The sequence below is a fragment of the Macrobrachium rosenbergii genome, chromosome 26 (assembly GCF_040412425.1).
Source record: "Macrobrachium rosenbergii isolate ZJJX-2024 chromosome 26, ASM4041242v1, whole genome shotgun sequence".
In the NCBI taxonomy this organism is placed as follows: Eukaryota; Metazoa; Arthropoda; class Malacostraca; order Decapoda; family Palaemonidae; genus Macrobrachium; species Macrobrachium rosenbergii.
In genome coordinates this window covers 12,739,591-12,761,007 of record NC_089766.1, presented here as the reverse complement: position 1 = coordinate 12,761,007, position 21,417 = coordinate 12,739,591, and the positions used below count along the sequence as shown (strand labels likewise).

The window sequence follows — 21,417 nt, the reverse complement described above, 5'->3', positions numbered from 1 at the left end:
TTTACACAGCACTAGAGAAATTAGTTTCATGGCCTGGTCATTGACAGCAGGGGTGTTGCTGACATAGTTAGGCATTGGTTACTGATTTTAGTGATTCTTACCGTTCGTTATTTATGGGTTGGTTGTTCTTAGCATTATTAATTACAGAAATTCTGAGATTTATGAGGCCATTCAGCGCTGAAACTGGAATTTACAGTATAAAGGGTTTGAAAGGTGTAACAGGAGGAAAACCTCGCAGTTGCACTAAGAAATAATTGTTAGGAGAGGGTGGAAAGTAAGATGGAAAAAAGAGAATATGAACGGAGGTACAGTAAAATGAATGAAAGGGAATGCAGCAAGGGGGCAAAGGAACGTTGCAAAGAACCCTATGTAATGCCTACAGTGCACCGCATGAGGTGCACTGACGGCACTACTCTCCTACGGGGATCGATCTTGGCGATTCTAAGCGTCACCGAGTTTTTTGTAAGTCGTAATTACGGACTATAGTGATTATTAGTTTTCGTTGTATATCTATTATTGGTCGTAGTGATTATTAGTTTTGTTGTACAACAAATCGCGGTTATTGATTTTATGTCTTCGCCACTGTTGTAATAGTAATTCTTAGCATCATTTCTTTTCTTGTCTATTGATTGTAATATTTTTTTATGATAATCGACCTACAGCTTAAATTTCAGTTCTTGTGAATACTACTTTGCATACCTATAGATTTTAGATATATATCGTATTTTATGATTCCTTTTAATGAAATCTGAGATTGCTTCGTATTTGCTGATGTTGACAAGGAACCAGCAGCCCCCTCCCTAATGTCAAGCGGCGTCCACCTGTTTCTTACTAACGTGGAAGAGAAATTAATCGCCCTTTTTTTTTTATTATTACCAAGCTTGATTTTGTCATCCATACCCTTCTCATTTTGATACATAAACAGCCCTAGTTCAAATCGGTATAGCTATATGACATACTTAAAACAGCTTAATATACAGTATAATAATATATAACCAAATCCTCGTATTTGTAATATTTTGGCCATAGAATTTAATCCTAGTTTTAGAAGTTCTACTGATGCTTATAGAACGGCAGAGGTAAGGAAGGAGAAATATATCCTGATAAAATATACGGAATCTTGTCAGATTTTGACACTATAGGTCACTGTTTTATTAGAGGGGCAAAGAGAGAAGGCTTTGTGAACTAGGAGGAACCAGTAGTCCCTTTATTACAACCAATATCGTCATCCCAGAAGTTTCACTTTTATTTCAAACAAGACCGACCTTTTGTTAGTCACTGATGATACCCTTTATTTAATACATTGCAGTCTCCATATTGTTTTTCCCTTTTTTTCCGAATGAGAATATTTTTATTCATCAATTTAGGACTTCTTTGGTTGTTGTTTGCTTCATTTTTTTTACTTCCCATTGTAACAGACTTGAATATTTTGCATATTCTCATTCAGGATTTGTAAATTTCTTTGTACAGTATATTCAGTACCAGTGATTGTGATGAGTTAAGGTGTACAATAGCCAAGTTATCATTATTATTATGCATCATGAATAGTTATTAGTTGTAGTATTTCTTACTTTTGTTCCTTGACGACTGAATTTTTTTCATTTTTACAAGTTTTCTCTTTCTTATTTCTTTTCAGATGGACTCCTTCCTGGGTAACACACGACAGTTTTTCCAGGGACTGCCGTCCTCACCGCGTGGGTATGGGGTCCCAACATCAAGGGATGACAGCCATGCTCCACCCACGCCAACACCTCCTGCCACGCCTACTTTGCCACCTTCTCATCCGTACCACCCATATCCACAGCCCATGACTGGGGCAGTGCCGACCACCAATGTGCCTGGTTTGCTGCCCCCTAGTCGACCCATGACACCTGTAACACCATCTCACAAGCCTCCTGATCACAGCACGTCTGCTTCACCTTACAATATACCTTTCCTTCACCCAACTGGTACTAAACCTTCATCTGCAGACGCTCGTTTCCTCCCTTTTGACCAGCAATATCGTCAAGCAGCATTAGCTACAGGATCAGTAGTAGCACCATCTTCTACGAGATCATCTGACACTTTACATAGCTCAAGAGCTCCATCCCAGTCACATAACAATGGTCAAGGACTTACTGCTGAGTCACGCATGTCCTCGCGCACTTATGCTAAGCCTCCATCTCTGCCCATTGAAGGACGGTCCCACATGCCTGTACATACCACACAGGCTCCTAGCACAGATTTACGGCATCAACGACTTTACAATAGCACACAGCCCCTTCCTAATGATGTAAGGGTGTTTTCTCACCCTTACGGTTCTCAAAATTCCACTGACTCGCCTATGGGAGCAGCAGCAGCACCTCCACCACCACCACCACACAGTGATAGTAAATATTTTCCTAGGCCAGAGCCACGACCCCCTGACCCTCGTATTCCTGAAGCTCGAGATCTAAGAGCAGACCTTCACCAAGAGCATTGGGGTCCATATGGAACTTCACATACAAAGTCCCTAGAGAGACTTGCACCTTCCGTCCACATTGCTGAAACTTCTGCTAGTGTGAACGGCTCCAAAGATGCCCGTTACTTGGGCAAAAAGCCAGAAGAAATAGCAAACATTGGTCGGCCAGAGAATTCCTTGCTCAGAAAAAGTATTGACTCATTACAGGTGAATGGTTCAAGAGATTCACGTTACCCTAATGGGTCTCACAGTGTTCACGCTGTAGACACTAAAAGAGATCCCTCTTCCGAAATGAAAATTGATAACCGCCCAAAGGAAGATTCTGCCCTTGACCTCTCAGTCAAAACTGTTCGGCAAACTTCTGACTGTAGTGCTCCCAGTACTGAAAAAAGTCATAGCCAGTCCCCACACATAACTACACCATTGGTAGAAAAATCAACAAAGGATCCTCAGAGAAGAACTCCAAGTTCCTCTGTTCCTGTTACTTCCCCTTACACAAGAACTCCTAGTAGAGATGCATCACCATCACAATTATCAGAATTAATCAAAAATGCCCCAGGGATTTCAGGAACTTCAAGGGGAGCTTCTCCAAGTCATTCACATCAGTATGGTATCACTGGTTCTCCTAGACCTTTGCAATCTCCTAGTCCTCTGGCACGGCCATCACACATGCTACCACCCACAAAGAGGACAGGCGACCCACCATACTATGATCATGCGTCCAAGTACCCTCGGCTAAGTCTTAATACATGTAATACATCTAATAAAGGCCTGACTTCCTCAGCAGACCTTGCACATGAGAGATCCTTAGCCAGTGCCCATAAGGACTCTTTGATGGACCCAAGTCGTGGTCTACCTTTATATGTAGCACCATCTGCAAGTAAAGAGCTAGATATTAGGTACAGTGGTGAATCAAAAATTGAGAAAAGACCACTTCATCCAGATGCAAGAGATCATGGTGTTGACTGGAGGGAAAGAAGAGACATATCTTCTGAAAGACGTGATTTAAGTATTAGTATAGAACGGAAGAACCCTGCCCTTGATATCAGAGATTCAAGCCTTGAGAGGAGAGATCCACCCATGGAAAGCAAAGACTTGATTATTTCCAGAAAAGATGCAGCACCTGAGGGGAAAGACTCAAATTATGACAGGAGAGAGACTTCAACAGTTGAACAAAAATACCCTTATGGAAAGCATCCTACTGCCATTGCAGCCCCTGTTGACCCTTACAGGACATGGATGATGCCCTATGATCATTCTAAATACAACAGTGTATCAATAGACAGACAAAAATATGTGCCAGGATCCCAACCTGTGCCAACTTCCGTCCCCACTAGTTTACCTCATCAAAATTCTAGGGTTCCTCCTGCTCAACTTCATTCTTCTTACCGACATCCTTCAGACACAAGACTACCTCAGACTCTGTATACATCACAGGCAAGTCATACTGCTGCATCTGCACATCCATCATCCCAAGGAAGTTCAGCTCAGTCAGCTCCAGCCAAAATCCACCAACCATACATTCAACAATCACCTAGTAATAGTAGCAGTAGCAGCAGCAGCAGTAGTAGCAGCAGCAGCAGCAGAACAAGTCAGATACCTTCCTCTCAGAGCAGTGGACATCCATCACAGTCACCTGCAACTACTGGGCAGCTTAATTCTGCAACTCAGCCTCATTATCCTTATCCATACAACCATGCAGTTGCAGCTCATTATGCACAACAGCAGCAGCAACACAGGCAGACAAGGCCACCATCGGCCTATCCACCATTTAGTCTGCTTCAGAGTACCAAGCCGTCATCTCTTCCACCGCCTGCCCTTACTCCTCAGCAGGTCCATCAACCGTATCTCTATCCTCAGCATCGCAGTGATCCAGCCCTGAGCCTTTATCCAAGTAAACGATCAAATCAGTTATCTCCACATCCATCTGGTTCACCCCATCCCTCTATATCACCTCATCCTTCTGCATCACCTAACACCGCTGCATCCCCTCATCCAGCAGCATCACCACATCATATGATAGGTTCACCACGGTCAACAGTCTCTCCTCATGTTGCTCAGCAGTCCCGAATCCCTCAATATTCTCCTCACCATACTCAGAGACCATCATCTGCATCAAGTATGCAGCACAATTACCCAGGAAGCCTCCCTCCCAGCCCTTATTCAGGGCCCCAGTCCCACGTATCTCATACAACCCCTCCATCTTCTAGACCTTCATCTGCAACTTCCCAACATTCTCTGTCTTCTCAGGCTACTCCAGTATCTTCCCAACCTCAGCGTTCCCCATACCCATCACCAGCACATTCACAATCTCTACAATCACCAGTTCATCCACAGTCCAGTACTAGTCATCCATCACAACCTTATTCATCCCAGGCACAGTCTCCCCATCTTTCCCAAGGGCCTCCTCCTTCACACTCTTCACAGACACGTACAGGAAGCCACCCCCAGCCTCCCACATCTCATTCATTGCAACCACCATCTCCAGCTGTATCTTCAGTCCAATCTCAGTATAGGCATGCATCTCACCCATCTGTTACACATCATACACAAGCTCATATTTCTTCTCAGCCCCATCCCACTTGGGTAACTCAGCCATACGGAGGTCACACAGCCAAGATCACAGAAGGCCATGCATCACAGCCGCACCAGTCTCACTCTTACCCACCACAGGCATATCCCCACCATCCTTACCCAGCTAAACCTTCTTCACAGTCTCACGCATCTCAGCCGCCACCATCTCCTCATCATCACCCCCCACATCCCTCTCACTCATCACAATTGCCACATCCTCCATCACAAACTCACCCACCTCATCCTTCACAGGCTCACCCAGTTCCTCATCATCCTTCATCTCAGCCCAAATCTACACATCCATCGCAGGTTCCTGCGCCGCAGACTCACCCACATCTACCACCCCATGCTCATCCACCTCATCCTTCACACTCCCATCCACCTCATCCTTCTCAGCAACCCCACCCACCCCCTGCCCATCCACCTCATCCTTCTCAGCAAACCCACCCACCCCCTGCCCATCCACCTCATCCACCCCCAGCTCATCCACCTCATCCTCCCTCAGCCCATCCACCTCATCCTTCCTCAGCCCATCCACCTCATCCTCCCTCAGCCCATCCACCTCATCCTCCCTCAGCCCATCCATCTCATCCATCCCCTGCTTCAGCCCCGGTCTCAGCTCCAGCCCCAGCCTCATCCTCATCCCATCCACCTCACCCACCCTCAGCCCATCCACCTCACCCACCCTCAACCCATCCACCTCACCTACCCTCAGCCCATCCACCTTCAGCACCAGCACCGGCCCACCCACCTCACCCACCCTCAGCCCATCCACCTCCAGCCCCAGCACCACCCCATCCACCTCACCCACCCCAAATCCATCCACTTCACCCACCCCAAGCCCATCCACCCCACCCATCATCAGTCCATCCACCTCACCCATCTTCAGCCCATCCACCTCACCCACCCCAAGCACATCCATCACAGCAAACCCATACACCACATCCTTCGCAGGCCCATCCTCTGCACCCATCGCAGACCCACACTACTCCCACATCACCATCATATCCACCGCAGACCCAGCCACCTCATCCAGCCCAGACCCAGCCACCTCACCAAGCACAGTCACAAGCACCTCACCCAACACAAGCACAACCACCACATTCATCACAAGCTCAACCACGATCATCACCAGTCCATCCACCTCACACTTCACAGGCTCAATCACATCCGCCACAGGATCCCTCCCCGCAGTCAAGTCAGGCCCATCCCAAGCCAAACCAGCCGCCACTGCCACAACCACAACAATCACAGGTTCATCCCCCACATCCATCCCAGGTTTATTCATCACATCCCTATCCACCACATGGACATACCCCTCATGTCCATCCACCCCATGTTGGCACTTCCCAGCCTCATCAGGCCCATCTCTCTCAGACAAGGCACATACAGGGGCACATTCAGCCACATTCTCAACCAAGGGGACTGCCTTCCCAGAGTCAGACACAATCACATCCGCAGTCTCACTCTCCTAGGGGTTACCCCTCTCAGTCTCTCTCACCACGAGGCCATGCATCACAGCCTCATCCAACTTCAGGGCATCCACATTCATATCCTACTCAAGAATATGCTCCTCCTGCACACCCTCCCCAAGACAGTTCCTTGCAAGCTTATCCAATGCATGGCCATTCATCACAGTCTCATCCCCTTATGCGGCTCCCATACCCGCCTCCAGTTAGACAGCCACAGTCTCTACACTCTCATCAAAGCCCAGATCCTTATGCTTTGCATCCTCATGTACCTCATCCTACCCCAGGTCATCATACAGATTCCTCGCAACCGCACACTCACCCTGGGTATCCTCCTCATGGACATCATCCATATTATCCTCCTCATCAGCAGTACCCTCATCACCCTATCAAAACAGAAAACATGGCATGCAGTTCACAATATCCTGCATATCCATACCAGTCTCATTCTGGTGGTAAACAAGAGGCATTACCATCAAATAGAGTTCCGCCAGGTAATCCTGCCCAGCCGCCACTCGGTGCTTCTAGTAGTCCAAGAACACCCCAAGACTTTGATCCATCTCGAATACGCACCAAAGGAGAACAGAAATCATTTGATCCACGGAATGCTGAAAGTGGCAGTTCTGATTGTAAGTCAGAGGCTCAGTCAGGCTATCCACCAAACCATCAGAAAATAAATAGCTTACAAACTTCAGATGGTACCAAAGATCAGGCTGGAACTAAGCCAATTGCTGATGGTCTCAAAGTCTCTAATGTAGAAAGTGATCTGAAAGTTCCAGTCGTAAGTAAAGAAGAAGCTAAAACTGAAGTAATTAAAGCCCTGGAACCAGGTAAGGCAGCTTTGGCTGTAAAACTTCATAAGAAGCTTCAGCATGCTGAAAGTATGGAGTCATTAGCATTAGAAGCTAAAAAAGAAAATATTCCTGAAAACCTAGTTCCCAAAAAGGAAGAAAAAGAGGAAGATGAATGGGATAAAGGTTTTGATAAGCTCATGGAAGATTTGGCTGCTAACCCAGAAAGTGTCACTAGCAAAAAGTGTCGTAATTTGGGAAGAAAATACTTGCATAAAGTGCAAATACAAAATGCTATTGACAATGATCTTATAGTGCCACCAACGGCTCCTATTGAGGAGGAAGAAGAGGAAAGTGAACCTGAAGCACCAGTCAAGTTCAGAGGAAAATTCAAAAGTATCAAAGACAAAAAGGTTGAGAGATTAATCCTCACATATGCTTCCCACTCAGATGAGAGTGCTTTGGATATGATTCCTGACGAAGATGCCAGTGATTTTGAGGAAGAGCTTAAGCGGGAAATAAGGCTGAAGTCTAAGAAGCGGGGACGTGACAAAAAGAAAGTTGTAGGTGATTCAAGCAGCGGTAGTGAAGTAGAAAAAGTTGTGAGGAAAAGGAGTGGTGGCCGAGGCACAAACAAAGAGAACAAACCAAATAACAAACAAGATTCTGATTACTCCTTTAGCACCAGCAGTTCTTCAAGTGACAGCAGTGACAGTGATAGTAGTGATGAGTCAGATTCTGAGGATTCAGATTTAGAGGAATTGGTTAGGCCTAGGAGGAAAGGGAAGAAGTCTGATAATGAGAGAAGGAAGATAAGGAAGAAGTGGGAGAGTGATAGCTCTGATTCAGAAGAGGAAGTGTTACCTCAAAGGAGGTCGAGACGAGGTCATAAATATTCTAGTGATGAGGATTCATTTAAACCCTTCCAGAGAAACAAAAAGAGGAGAAAGAAGCAAGATTCCAGTGACTCTGATGAAATTCCCATAAAGACTAGGAGAAGAAAGAGAAAATCAGAGACTGAGGAAGAGGAGGAAGTAATTACTAGAAGGGGCAAGAAAAAGGGATCTTTAAATAAGAAGTTTAAGAAAACCCCAAAGGATGAGTCTGATGATGATAGTGAAAGAGAAACGCCTAGAAAAACAAGAGGTATGAAAAAGAAAATTCAAGAATTGAAGAAAGGCAAAAGAAGAAAGCAGATCACAACTGTCAGTTCGGATTCTGAAGAAATCACTGAGAAAAAAGACAAGAAAATAGACGGTAGAAAAAAGTCTGGCAAAATTAAGCCCAAGTCCATTGAAGAAGATTCAAGTGAAGACTCTGACATTCCAACAAAGAAAAAGAGTAGTCCTAAATCTAATGTAATTGTTGATAGTGATGAAAGTGATTCCAGTTCTAGAAAAGATACTGCAAAGGCCAAAACTAGTGACAAAAAGGAACTGTCAAATGAGGAGCCAGCTGTAGATGAGGAAAAGGAAGAATCAGTGAAAAGAGATGACAATGAAGGAGCAGATGTACAGGAGGGCGAGGAAGAAATTGCTGACATTGATGATGATGATGATGATGATGATGGTGATGATGATGATGATGCAGACAAAGAACCAGATTCAGTGATTGAAAAATTAAATAAGATTAGAGATGAAGAACTCAACAGGGAAGATGTGCAAGAGATGAAAGCATGGTTGGGTGAAGTCAGAAATGAAATGGAAAAACAGTTAGGCAAACTTCAAGATGTGACATTCAGAAACAACTGGAAAAAGCCTCAGTTTGGAGGAGGTGAAGATTTCCTTCATGGATGGCAGAATGAAGTAAAGAAATACAAAGAACAAACAGCAAGATTTCCCAAGAAACTGTGTCAAGCTGCCAAGCATCAAAGTGCGCCTACACCTTCAAAGAGCTCTCCTAGAAAAGCCAAAGATCAGGAACAGGCAAAGGAATCTCCAAAACGTGGTGCATCATCATCATCATCATCATCATCTCCTGCTAAGAATACTCGTAGCAAGTCAGGCATTATAAAGACAAGTATGGCTCTTGCTGAGGACACAAGACTAAAAGTAGCAGCACGGCCTGAAATTAGCAGTGTAATGCAGAGGTTCTTTGAGAAGGTTTTAGCTGAGACAGGCAGTGACAGTGCAAAGGAAGAAGGTTCTTGTAGGAAGTTTCCTCTTGGGCCTTTTCCAGCTTACGGCGCCCAGCGAGTACCCACAGGCCTCACTCCAACTCCATCTGTTGCTCCTTCTATGTTGGCAAGTGATGATTCAGACTTGGATTCCTTAGCAAGTCTTCGTACGGATCTCCCAGCTTCTGACAGTGTAACAGTTTCCAAGAGGTCAATCGCTAACAGCTTACTAAAGAAAATTGGTCGTAAGTACAATGATAAAAAGCTTAATGCATTATGTCTCAATAAAACTAGAAATATATTAGAAGTTACCAATAAACCTCAACTTTTGCCTACACCAGGAATTCCTACATCTGAGAAGGATCTGGAAGAAATGTCCCCAGACCAGCTTAAAATGGCAACATTCTTTAGGAAAGAAACGGTGGATAATTACAGACGAAACTTTGAAGGCATTGTTATAAAGAATGGCATTAATGAGTTCACTCCCATTCTTTACGAGTCTCGGACAAGGAATAAAACTAAACAAATCCAGGATGCTGCTACTGTCAAATCTGTATTTGGTCAGGATATTCCTCCTCATATTTTGAAGAAAAATGAGGGGAAGAAGGGTAAGAAAGTCATCAAAAAGGGAGAGAAAGATAAAAAGGAGGAACCCAAAAAGGAGGAAAGTCGTGCTAGTACTCCTGGTGGGTCGGTATTGGCTGCTGGTGAAGAGGATGAAGATTCTGAGTTGCGCAGTGAACGTTCAGAATCTGTATTAGGAGAGTCTTCTGTTTCTCATGTTCCCAAGAGAGTTCGAAGAAAATTCCGAAAGTTCAGAAGTGGGTTTGATTATATTCGCAAGAAAAAGAAAGCCAAGGCTGATGACGAAGCTGCGCCTTCACGAAAACGATTTGTAAGTGTAAAATGTCCTTGGGACATGTACTTTTTTTTATGGTAAGATCCATTCTATGTCAAAACTTTTAAAAAAATATGCATGTCCATGTGCTTTAAAGCAAATGATGTCTATTTCTTATCCCTACAGCCTGTCCGTAAACATGTCAATTGGCCTGAGCAAAGTCGTGATGTTGCTTCTGAAGTCCGAGCATGGGTTGTCAACAAGGGGCTTGGAGAAACCGTCCTGCATAAGGCAGCCAGACTTCAGTACCATGTAAGTTTATTATTTGTTTATGAAAATATCTCTGTAATCTTTCATTCAAAGTATATATTTTTAATATTTTGCAAATTTATTTTGCTTCTACTTGCACATGGGCTTGTAACTGAAGACAAGAACATTCTGGTAGCTTTATGTATTTACACATAAGATTGTAAAAAAATTTTGTTACAGATGAATACTCACTAAAAAATGTATGTTACTGAAATATATAATCTTACAATTGGTCATATTACAGGATGTTGTGGTTTACTGTGCAGAAAGTCCTGATTTTGATATCAATGTACGTGATAATGCAGGTTACACCCCGCTTCATGAGGCCTGCAACCGTGGACACTTAGACATAGCACAGGTTTGATTTTTCTTTTTCTTTTCATCAGTGTTATGTATGTAGTATACCATAATACTGTACTGCTGTGCAGTACAGTGAATCCCCTGTATTCGCGGGGGATGCATCCCCCCGCAAATAGCTAAAATCTGCGAATACTTAAAACCCCTATAAAAACACTTAGAACTGCCCATTTTGATAGTTTAAACACAGGAAACCCTTGTAAAAATGTATATACCGGAGTATTTTGATAGTTTTATCACAAAAAATGCATTTCATGAAAATTATATGAAAATACAGTAATTAGTGAATATTTCTCGGTGAAAAATACCGCGAATGGGCAAATGTTCTGCGAATAATGGCTAGATATGTTCCACAGAGAAACCCACGAATGCGTGAGTTCGTGAATCATGAGAACGTGAATATGGGGTGTTTACTGTATGTCAGTTCCTAGTTGCTTGGAACTATTTGGTCAAGCAGTACTTTGAATAACCTTAAAATTTTATCAGTTGCATTAATTGGTTTTAAATAAGGTTTTCAAGAACGTATTTAATTTTGAATGCTGCTTCTTTCAGGTACTCTGTGCACATGGTGCTCATGTTAATGCTCCAGGATATAAAGGAATGCGCCCACTTCATGAAGCTGTAGAAAATGGGCATGGAGAATTAGCTCGTCTCCTACTTGCTTATGGTGCTGATCCCACACTCACTACTTACGCTGGTCAAACTTGCCTTGCTCTGTCAGCGGACATCCAAACCACTCGGCTTGTTGAAGGATTCATGGCTGATTTGAAGGGTCAACGCATTGTTGATCTGTGGTATTTTGCTGGTCCTGCCAGGTTTTTTGGTAAGTGCCTCACTTTATCATTGTTGTAATTGTTTTAGGACTGTCGCATCTCGTATTAACAGTACAGATGTAACTTGGAAAAAAAAAATGAAAGATGGAAAATAATATTTTTCAATGCTATCATATTTTCCTTGGGTTTCAAGTTACAAATACAATAAAATGTTAAATTTTGAAAAAAATTAATTGGTTAATACAGTCAAATTTTAGTATTAGATCATCCTGTTTTTGGGAGAAAAGCATGTACAGTAATCTTTCATAGTAGTAACAAAAACCCTATATTATAGCCTGGACTTCAGAATTTTCCAGATATCTTACAACTGCAGCTATTCCACATTATTTCTAACTTAAACCAACTTGTACTTTATACTTAACATTCAATTTAAGAGAGATATAAAAAAATGTATCACATTTGAAATGGAAACATGGGAAAAAAATCATCATATGTGGTAGTGGTAAGCACAGAAGTCAACTAAGTTGAAGTCCATCAAGTTGAGGTGTTACTCGTAAAATGTTGAACAGATACAAAAAATTAACATCTAACTTGGAAGTGACCCAGTCATTGCTATCTTTCTCCCTATCAGTTTACACCCTGTTCTTTTTTAAGTCTTAAAATTTGAGCACAGCTGGTTCGATTGTAGTGATAGTGCGGAAATTTTTTGGAGGAAGAATTTTTCATTGTCATTTATAGTTTTTATTAATAACAAAACAAAAAAAATTTTTTTAAAGCATGCAGCCAGTTTAAGGGGGAAGCAGTCAGACCCAGTTCTGGATTGCTTCTAAGGTGGTTGCAATTTTAAACTATTAGATATGGAACCAAAACTTTGAATTACACATGAAATTGTCTTTTATGACTGCTTAGAGAAATAGCTACACTAGACTGGTTTTTCCACCTTCAGTCAGGACTCTAATCTGATCCAGCCTCCACTAAAACACACTACAGTATACCTTGTCAGTGTAGCTTATCTCTTACACCTTGGTAAGGCGTAATTGTTTTCACTATTAAAAATGCCTGCATGCTTCTTCATGAGAGGGTTTTCAAGAGCTGTAAGTATGACCCCATGCAAGTTTTTAACTTTCTATGTAACTTGAAGGCTTATCGAGTATTTAAAAAGGAAGGTATCATAAGTCATTCACTCTGCCTAACTGGGGTCTTCCTCTTGTACTGAGTCTTTCCAAGACTTCTTATGAAACCATACTAGCCTTACTACTGGGTCTTACACAGAAAGACAGGTTTTATATGACCACATGGATCCTTGAGGCCAATCAGCAACATTTATGCTATCCTGGATGTTGCAAATTCTAAGGATTGAAGTTCCATAGGTTTGTCATTTACAGCTGACTTTGTGCCAAAGACCCAAACTGTTTGCAGGCAGGACCATTCTGTAGCACCCATTTCGCTTGCCTTGCCAGCAACAGAGGTTATCTTTTCCCTTGATTAACAGTTAGTCATTACTTCATAAAAAACATTCACACCTAGATGAGTTTTTCTATACAGGTGAGTCAATAACAGCAACTCTTAAAACAGTGACACTTACTGAGTCACAAAATTAATTTGTTAAAATGTATCTTATGTGACATGTCAAATTGACGCAAGTATTTGTTCTAACCCACAACATCAAAATTCTCTCTAGATTTTTGTTTTCAACTTTATCCATAACTGGGATGAGTATGAAATAGAATGCAGCTACCTGGAGTTGCCAGTCTGCTTAAGCAAAATTTTATCGTAGGTGTGTAACTTGTAAATGGAAGGATATACGTTCCTTGGGACTGGTGGTAGCTGCAAGCATAGTTTTATTTTTTTGCAAGAACTTGAGGGATACATCTTAGTGTCCTTAATTCTCTCTTCTCTTACTTATTCATATATGGTATCCTAGAGATGTAGACTTACAGGGCTATTAAAATCTATGACTCATACTGCATATGATGAGCATCATCTTCCTGGTTTGATTGACACCTTAATTTTAATCATAACACCCCTAAATACCAAAACCTTGGATTCCTATCCTTTCTTTATCCAGTAACACAGTGTTCTCAGACTCAGGTGCTCTCCAAGATTCTACAATGTAGTGTTTTCTGTAACTCCACTTCTTAACTAAATTGCAATTTGGGCTGTATATGACTGACGGAATTGCGATAAAATAAATAAAATTTATAAAAAAATTTGAGGTTTTCATATAGACCCATCACTCATATCATGATTTCCTGCCTGTTAGTCCTGCTGATCTTATAGCCTCATACCCAGACTAAAAAAGTTTGGCAGGTGATTGATGTGTACATGAGGCTCGTGGTGGAACATTCATTGAACTACATTCACTATTCTTTAGGGTGTTAGACAAGAAAGCAGTGTTTGAGACATTAAAAAGACCACAAATTTTGGGCTGTACTGTATATGAATGAGGCATTTGTATAAAAAAATGAGATTAAATTAATTTTAGAATGTTATTAGAATATTACAAGATACAACAGGTGCAAATTCATACATGTAAAATCCACCTTAAAAAGCATTTGCTGCTAATCACACTTACCATATTTTAACCATATTTTATCGAAAGATAATTTCTTATACAATGCATTTATGATTATTTTCAATAAAAGAATGACTCTTGTAATATATCAGTTCAAATGTAAATGAAAATTCCATAAATTCTTGTAGAAAGAAAATTATGGTGTCTATAGGAGGCCTGTAATATATCAGTTCAAATGTATATGAAAATTCCATAATTTCTTGTAGAAAGAAAATTATGGTATCTATAGGAGGCCTAATGTATGGTGTCAAGGAAAGTCTTTATCTTTAAATTTGTTGTATTGTTTATAAATATCATGCTTATGTTATGGTAAATGTAAGTTTTTTTTTAACCATAATATCTAATATATAAATATATAAATTTCAAAGATATTTGAACTAACTCAAAAAGGCCTGAGCTTGTATCCTTGGTTAAGGGTCGTATTGCATTTTATTCAACACAGCAGTTTGGAAATTTTTATTACTCTTGTGTTAATTTGATTTAACATAAAACTTGTGATATACTCACACTAAATTACTTTTCTTTCTTTCAGATCCTGAAGAACAAGGCTGTGATATATTTGGAAATATACCTGGAAGCAAAATTTTGCAGTTGAGGAAAAACATTGAAAGCATCCAAGAAAGTGACAAAAAGTTAGAGGATCAAGTTCTGTTGGAAATTTCTTCAGTTGATGGAAGTGAAAAATGTCAAAATACATTTGATAATCTTAATGACAAAGACAGTTCTTTACAAAAACCAGTTAAACTAGAGGGTGTATCAAATGAGCCAAATAGTTCCTTAAAACAAAAACCCCTTGATCCAAAAGTGCAAGAGAAAGAGAAGTCTGAGGCCGAGTGTTCTATAAAGGAATCAGAAAGTGTTACTGAAAGTGAATTGGCAAAGGAACGTGAAGTGAAGCCAGATGAGATAAACAATTTAGTGAAGAAGGAAGAAGTTAGTGACAATAAAACCAGTGCTGATACCAGTACAAGTCAGGAAGTGGAGTTAGATTCAGAAAGTGATACTGAAGTGAAAGGGCTTGTGTTTGAAACCTGTGAATTAGAAATGTTAGATTTGTTTGAGGTTCAAGGGCGACCCCACAAGTACTTCCTCTTGCTAGATATCCTAGGACACCTGAAGATGTCTTACAAAGAATTTATATTATCAGCAAAGACTGTGGAAACCTTAGAATTGAGTACTGAGGAGTTTTATAATAAGGCAAGCTGCTGTATTGTGGGATCGATTCGCCCTGATATTGTTGAAAACTGCTCTCGTGTTGTGCTAGTTCGAGTTACCCCAACCATTGAAGAACTTTTAGGCATTGAAACTGTCATACTTTAGAGAAATTTTATAAAGATATTTAATATAGAATCATGTTGATGATTTTCATTTATAATGCTTATATTAAGCAGAAGAGAGTGGATCTATTAATGTGATCAACATTTGGCCAAGCCAGGAAGCGAGGGAGTCCAGATTTTTTATACTTTACTGTTTTGCTGACATTTGATGTTCTGTATAAACCCAATGCTAGGGGTAGTCCATAACTACCTATTATTACAAGAATGTTATTTTATAGGTTTCAGGGGTAAGAGGATGCCAAATACTTTATACGAGTCATGAGAGAATATTGGGTATAGCAGAGATAACTTCCTCTGTGATAAGGTTTATCAAAGATATAGTAAACTGTGATAAGTCTCATAAAAAGCCCAAAAAGTGATATATAAATATATATATACAGTATATAGACAACTACTAGAAAATCTTCCATTAACTGAAGATTTAAACCAGCAATTGATGTATTTATTGGGCTGAAGAGACAAAATAGGTTTTATTGACGGGTTTTTCATAAGCATTGATTTTATGGTAGCTTAAAATAATGCTTGACTTCTTATGCTGTAATCAGAGTCTAATGGTTTTAAAAAATTTTTGTCTTAGTACAGGTTTATCTAGAATTTAGATGAATGTCTGATGTTTCAACATCCAATTTACCGTCGCATTCGTAGGATGGGACTAGGCTGTTCGAAGGGAGATTTTTTATTTAGGAATTCTGTGCAATGATTTGCTGCAATCAACTAGAGTTTTACATTCACATCTCAAAGAAATTTATTTGAGATTAAATTGTACAAATGAATTGTAAGTGTACTGTATTGTATATAAAGTTTTAATGTTAGCTTTTCAGCAGTCATTGAGCAGAAGTTTTGACCAGATTAAAAGTTCATAAATGTTTTAAATGACTGTTGATTAATACCATTGTACAGTAATGCAGTCGCAGCAACACAGGTACTTTTAACCTGCTTGTCCTGTGTGTGTGTGTATGCGTGTGTATCTTTGTAAATGAAGTCTTGTGCAATTAACTTAAATATATTTTCTATGTATTGTATTGCCATGTAAATATATATTCAGAGGTATATTAGGTGTGTATTACTAGCCAAAGAAAATTTTGCTCAAATTTTGCCACTTGACGTTTAAAGAATGGCACGTAGTTTTTCTTATTTGTATGTACTGCAACAGAAATTGCTCCTGCGAGCATACAAACATTGCTGTTTCTTCTTCCACTGTACAGTTCTGATGTCATGCTGTGCTCTGACTAACTATCAAGTTGAAACTTATCTTTTTTATTTTATGTATGGTGTTTGTGTCTTTTATTCAATATGGATTTGAACTAGAAAAACCTGCAGCAAAAGGTGTAAAGGACATCAGCGGTTGTTTGCCACTTTATGTCCTTGGTGTTTATGTAATGTTTTTTTGTTTTGTTTTTCAGTGGTAGGTCCAGCAAGGAGTGTGATGGCTGGTCTCTTTTGCAAAGGAAAGGTTTGGCAACAGCAGAGGAAGGCCCAAGATGTTTGCTGGTTTCTTCAAAGGAGGATACTGCCTTTAATACCACTGGATCTTTTTGGCTCCTTAGTCCCTGACTGTCCTCTCCCTCTCCCTCTCCCTCCCCAACCTTTTGCTGTTCCTCTGGCTCACTGAGAGGGGTGCATGAGGGCAGTGCTAACCGAGTTGAGACAGCTGCTGTTCCCATGAAAGAAATGTAGCTGAAGAGGCTAAGTCTTGTGGGTAACCTAATGTGAAGTAACCAAGTATGTACCATCTTTCTCCTTCTCATTGTTGGGCTCTTCCTCCAATTCCACTTCTGCCAATTCTTTCTACCATAGGAAGATAGAGGTCTTGTGCACCGGGGAGTGGACCATCTCTGATTAGTGTTGTAGATACGGTATTTTTACAGTCAAATGTATTTTGCAGATCATGGAATTACACATCCACTTTCGTCAAGACAAGGTTCTCTCAATTCCTATGGTGAAACCTATTGCTCTGCCAGGTCTTCCCTTTGATGGGCATGGACCTCTCTTCCTTAGCAGAGTTTTCCAACCTCATAGGAGCACTAAAAAGTTTTGGTCACCTAGTTAGCTGTGGCCTCCGATGTGGATGTGACTCTCAGCCTCCACAGCCTGACTCAGATGTCATTGAGCCTTTGAAAGAGGTTTTGGATCAAGAGCTCGCCATCAAGGCTTGTTCTTCTAGCCTTAGTTTCATCACAACATGATGATGAGTTGCACAGACTTTTTCATCTTGTCTGGCTCATGGAGGGCTGGAGTTTCTTCTTAATCTCCTTGTTTGTGAGTTAGTGGCAAATACTCAGAATCTGTCATCTTCTGACAAGAGATTACCTGTCAGCTTCTAACAAGAGATTAAAAAATTATTTGGTTCTCTCCCTCCCAAGAATTTCTTAGTGGAAGCCAGATGAGATGCTTTTTTGCCCAGTGTAAGCTTTGCAACACTATCCAATGAAAACCTGGTCTTTAAGGCCAGTGTTGGGTCTCTTTGCAGTACTGGTAGGCACACGAATTTAGTGTCCAAGAACACCCTTTCTTCTTGGTTTCATCAAGTGATCAAGCAGATATAGGTGTAAGTGTTTATTTTTTATTTTTTTATTTTTTTTTTTTTTTTTGCAAAGAAGACTTGCGTCTATTTTGGGGAAGAGCTCACAAAGCTTGGGGTTTTGTCCTTTCTCTATCTGTTTGGAGAAACTAGAACAGTTTCACAGGCATTGAAAGCATGTGTGGTGGCCAGACTATTGTTACCTCTTTTTACCAGACAGACATTGCTCCCAAGTCCATGGACATCTCCTAGGGCCTGTGGTGGATGCTCAACAGGTCATGTAGTCTCCAAGCTCCTCTGACTAAAAAGCATCTCACCTTCTTCATAATCCCACAATCACCCCACAGTCCATGTTGCCCAGGGAGAAGGTGCTAGCTTATGGCTGGTGTGATTTTGGGGGAAAGTCCCACTCCTTCCTCTACTTAACCACCTTGTTACTAGGTTTCAACAACCATTTCCAGCTGTGATAAGGAATACTCCTATATAAAAGCATCTCATCTGTATACCTTAAGAAAATTTGGTATATTTGATAAGCATTAACATTTCCTTAGTCTTACAGAAATTAAAAGTACTGGCACTGGGAAGAAAGAAAAATTAAAAACAATGTACTATATCCTAAATACAGTGTTTACTGTAGATGAAAGAATTCTTTGATCATTCTCTCAGGTGATTATTACCCTGCTTTCAAGAAAAGCTTTAATAACTATTGCAGTAACATATCACACAATATCTTGTTGCAAGTAACCAATTAGAGGAAATATGAGGAAAACACTCCCACTGAAAAAAATTGTGTTGTGGTGAATTACAACCTATGTTGTAGGAGGCAATTTAATTTAAGTTGGCACTTTAAACCTTTAACTTTCATGTGCATTTTTCACCCAGTTTTCCACCTGACCTTGATGATCCTTGCTTTATGCTTATTGCAAGAGTATCTCTTTCCACAAATTGCACTTGAGATCTTTTAGCTTGGCAATGTGTACCTTTGTTTCCATATATGTATGTTGCCTCCCAGACATGAAGATAAACTGTAGACAATTGTATAATTTTGGCTTAAGCTCAGAATAAAGTCACACTGTATTACAGGTTCCTCTATACTATTCTTGGGCATGATGTACAGAGTGTGTGCCTTATGCCTTGTGGAAGCCTGCTTAGGAGTAACTGAGAATTTTTCATGTGTATACAAACAACAACATGGGAGACGATTGGGGTCAAGGTATACTAAGAAGAACCCTGATCAACATCTCTAACAAACATCATTAATTGTTTGCATGACTAATAAATTCCTCTGAATTAAAGTGATATTGGATATTACAGCTATTGAACTGCATGGGGTATTACTTGAACTACTGTACAGTACTACAATTTTGCATAGTCTGGGAGCTAAAAGAAAGTGACTAAATTACTTACAACACACAAATTACTTTTTCAATTGCAATGTTAAAAGTATGTGTTCAATTGTTTTCTATCAGTTAGCTGAATGTTTTTAATTTAGTTTCTTTTGCTATTTGTAAGTTTACTTGGGGTTTAATAAAATAGTAACTGCACACAATAAAGCATAAAGCACTGACTACTGCCTCATAATTCCTAGGGCGTAATGACTCTGCCTTAGTGGACATAATTTTTAGGGTGTAATGACACTACCTTGATGGAGTTATTTTAAATGACAAATGGTAGCGTGTTTTATTGTAGGGACTTAAAATACTGGAAGGACACTAACATTAACAGAAATCTCAAGATCCATGAAAAGAAACACTGGTACCCGAGTGCTTTGCATTAACAGGACTATCAGTGTATGAACTGAGGAAGACATGGCCCAGACTTCAGCAGCAATAGCAAATGCAGAGGCTGATGAGGGATTTCAATTCTCAAGTCACTTGTCAAGAAATTTGTGAAAACAATGCTCTCATCTTCTTACGCAATGTCAAAAAAGGTAGCTATTGCACTTCCTTACTTTCAATAGATAATTCTCAATTATCAGTAACTATAAATTAGGAGAGTAGGCAGCTAATGGTGATGAATGTGTCTCCAACAGACACTCAGCCAAACCAAAATAACCAAACTATATTATCTGAACTTTCCAAGACAAGGCTGTCCATAAAAGTTTGAAGTAGCAATCAGAAAAAGATATGATAAGGGGGAATCCATGTAGGATGTAGTGCCCTAGGTTAGGTTGTTACATATGGCAGTATTCCTTTTAAGTACCATTGCCAGTTTGTAACTTTTTTAAAGGTACACGGTAGGGTATCCCAGTAATCAACATACCACTGCCACATTTTCTTGCTATTGACAAGTTTTTTCTGATTATCTGGATCTGGTGTTTTCAGGGTGTCTTGGGTCTCTCTTAAGTTTTGAATTGATTGTCATACTTTAATTCAGCCAGGAATATTACTTCACTGCTGTGAAAATACAAATTCAGGGATCAATTGGGTGATGATGCTAATGAAAATCAGGTACATTAAATTTTGTGTGCTTTTGTTATTGTGGCCAAAGTAGAGGAACTTCATGCCATTTCTGGTTACATTATATGGTTTAACAGTTTCAGTGAAATTATGCAAGATGCTGATGTGGATTTTGCAATATTTTTTATGTTTCTGATTATTTGGAAAATAATTTTTGTCAGAAGTGCTTTACTGTAATTCATACTGCTTCTACATCGGTCAACTTCCTTTAAGACCTGTGGTAAATACTGGTAGAGTTAGCCTATGTCATATAATTTTATGATGAAAGTAGGATGTATCCCTGTACATACTTTATAGCACTCTAAATCAGGCTGGGCTGACGACAGATAGGTTAGGGTGCAACCTTATATTTTACTCATACAGTATCTGTGTTCCTCAACTGAGAACCCTGGTTTACCATTTTGAACGGCCCATCATTGTTAGAAACACGGGGTGAAATGCACACGACAAACTATTGGAAAAACTACATTTCCATGCTGACTTCAATTATTGACAACCTGTAAACATTTTTTTATTTTTTACACTGCATCTCTTGTGTTTTGAACATATTTCACTATACGCCCACTGCTGTAAATGCTTCTCCCCTAAACTGTTACATATGAAAGTAAGAGAAACAATAGTAGTAGTAAACAGATAAATTTTACTTCAAATAACAATTGTATTCCAGAGTTCTCAATACAGCTTTCCTCTATTTTAGTGTGTGTTCTGAATTTTTATAATGTTCTTTTATAATGTTCAATTCCTATCATTATGGGGGCCCACATTGGTCTTTGGTCTCTGTTGAGTTTTGTGTTGATTGTCATACTGTATTTTAATTCAGCCAGGAATATTACCTCATTGCTGTGAAAATACAAATGC

The 21,417-nt window shown here is 40.2% G+C and overlaps 1 protein-coding gene across 5 annotated transcripts in view; it reads left to right on the top strand.

Annotated features, from left to right (window-relative positions):
• The window catches only part of LOC136853053 (uncharacterized), a 524,065-nt gene extending 507,434 nt beyond the window's left edge, over positions 1-16,631 (top strand). For all 5 annotated transcript variants that reach the window (XM_067128283.1, XM_067128284.1, XM_067128282.1 and 2 more), the window contains 5 exons: positions 1,637-10,285; positions 10,415-10,540; positions 10,782-10,895; positions 11,447-11,717; positions 14,775-16,631. In XM_067128283.1, the coding sequence (XP_066984384.1) occupies positions 1,637-10,285; positions 10,415-10,540; positions 10,782-10,895; positions 11,447-11,717; positions 14,775-15,562 (9,948 nt within the window). In that variant the 3' untranslated portion in view covers positions 15,563-16,631. The remainder of the gene's footprint in view (positions 1-1,636; positions 10,286-10,414; positions 10,541-10,781; positions 10,896-11,446; positions 11,718-14,774) is intronic.
• Positions 16,632-21,417: the final 4,786 nt, after the last annotated feature.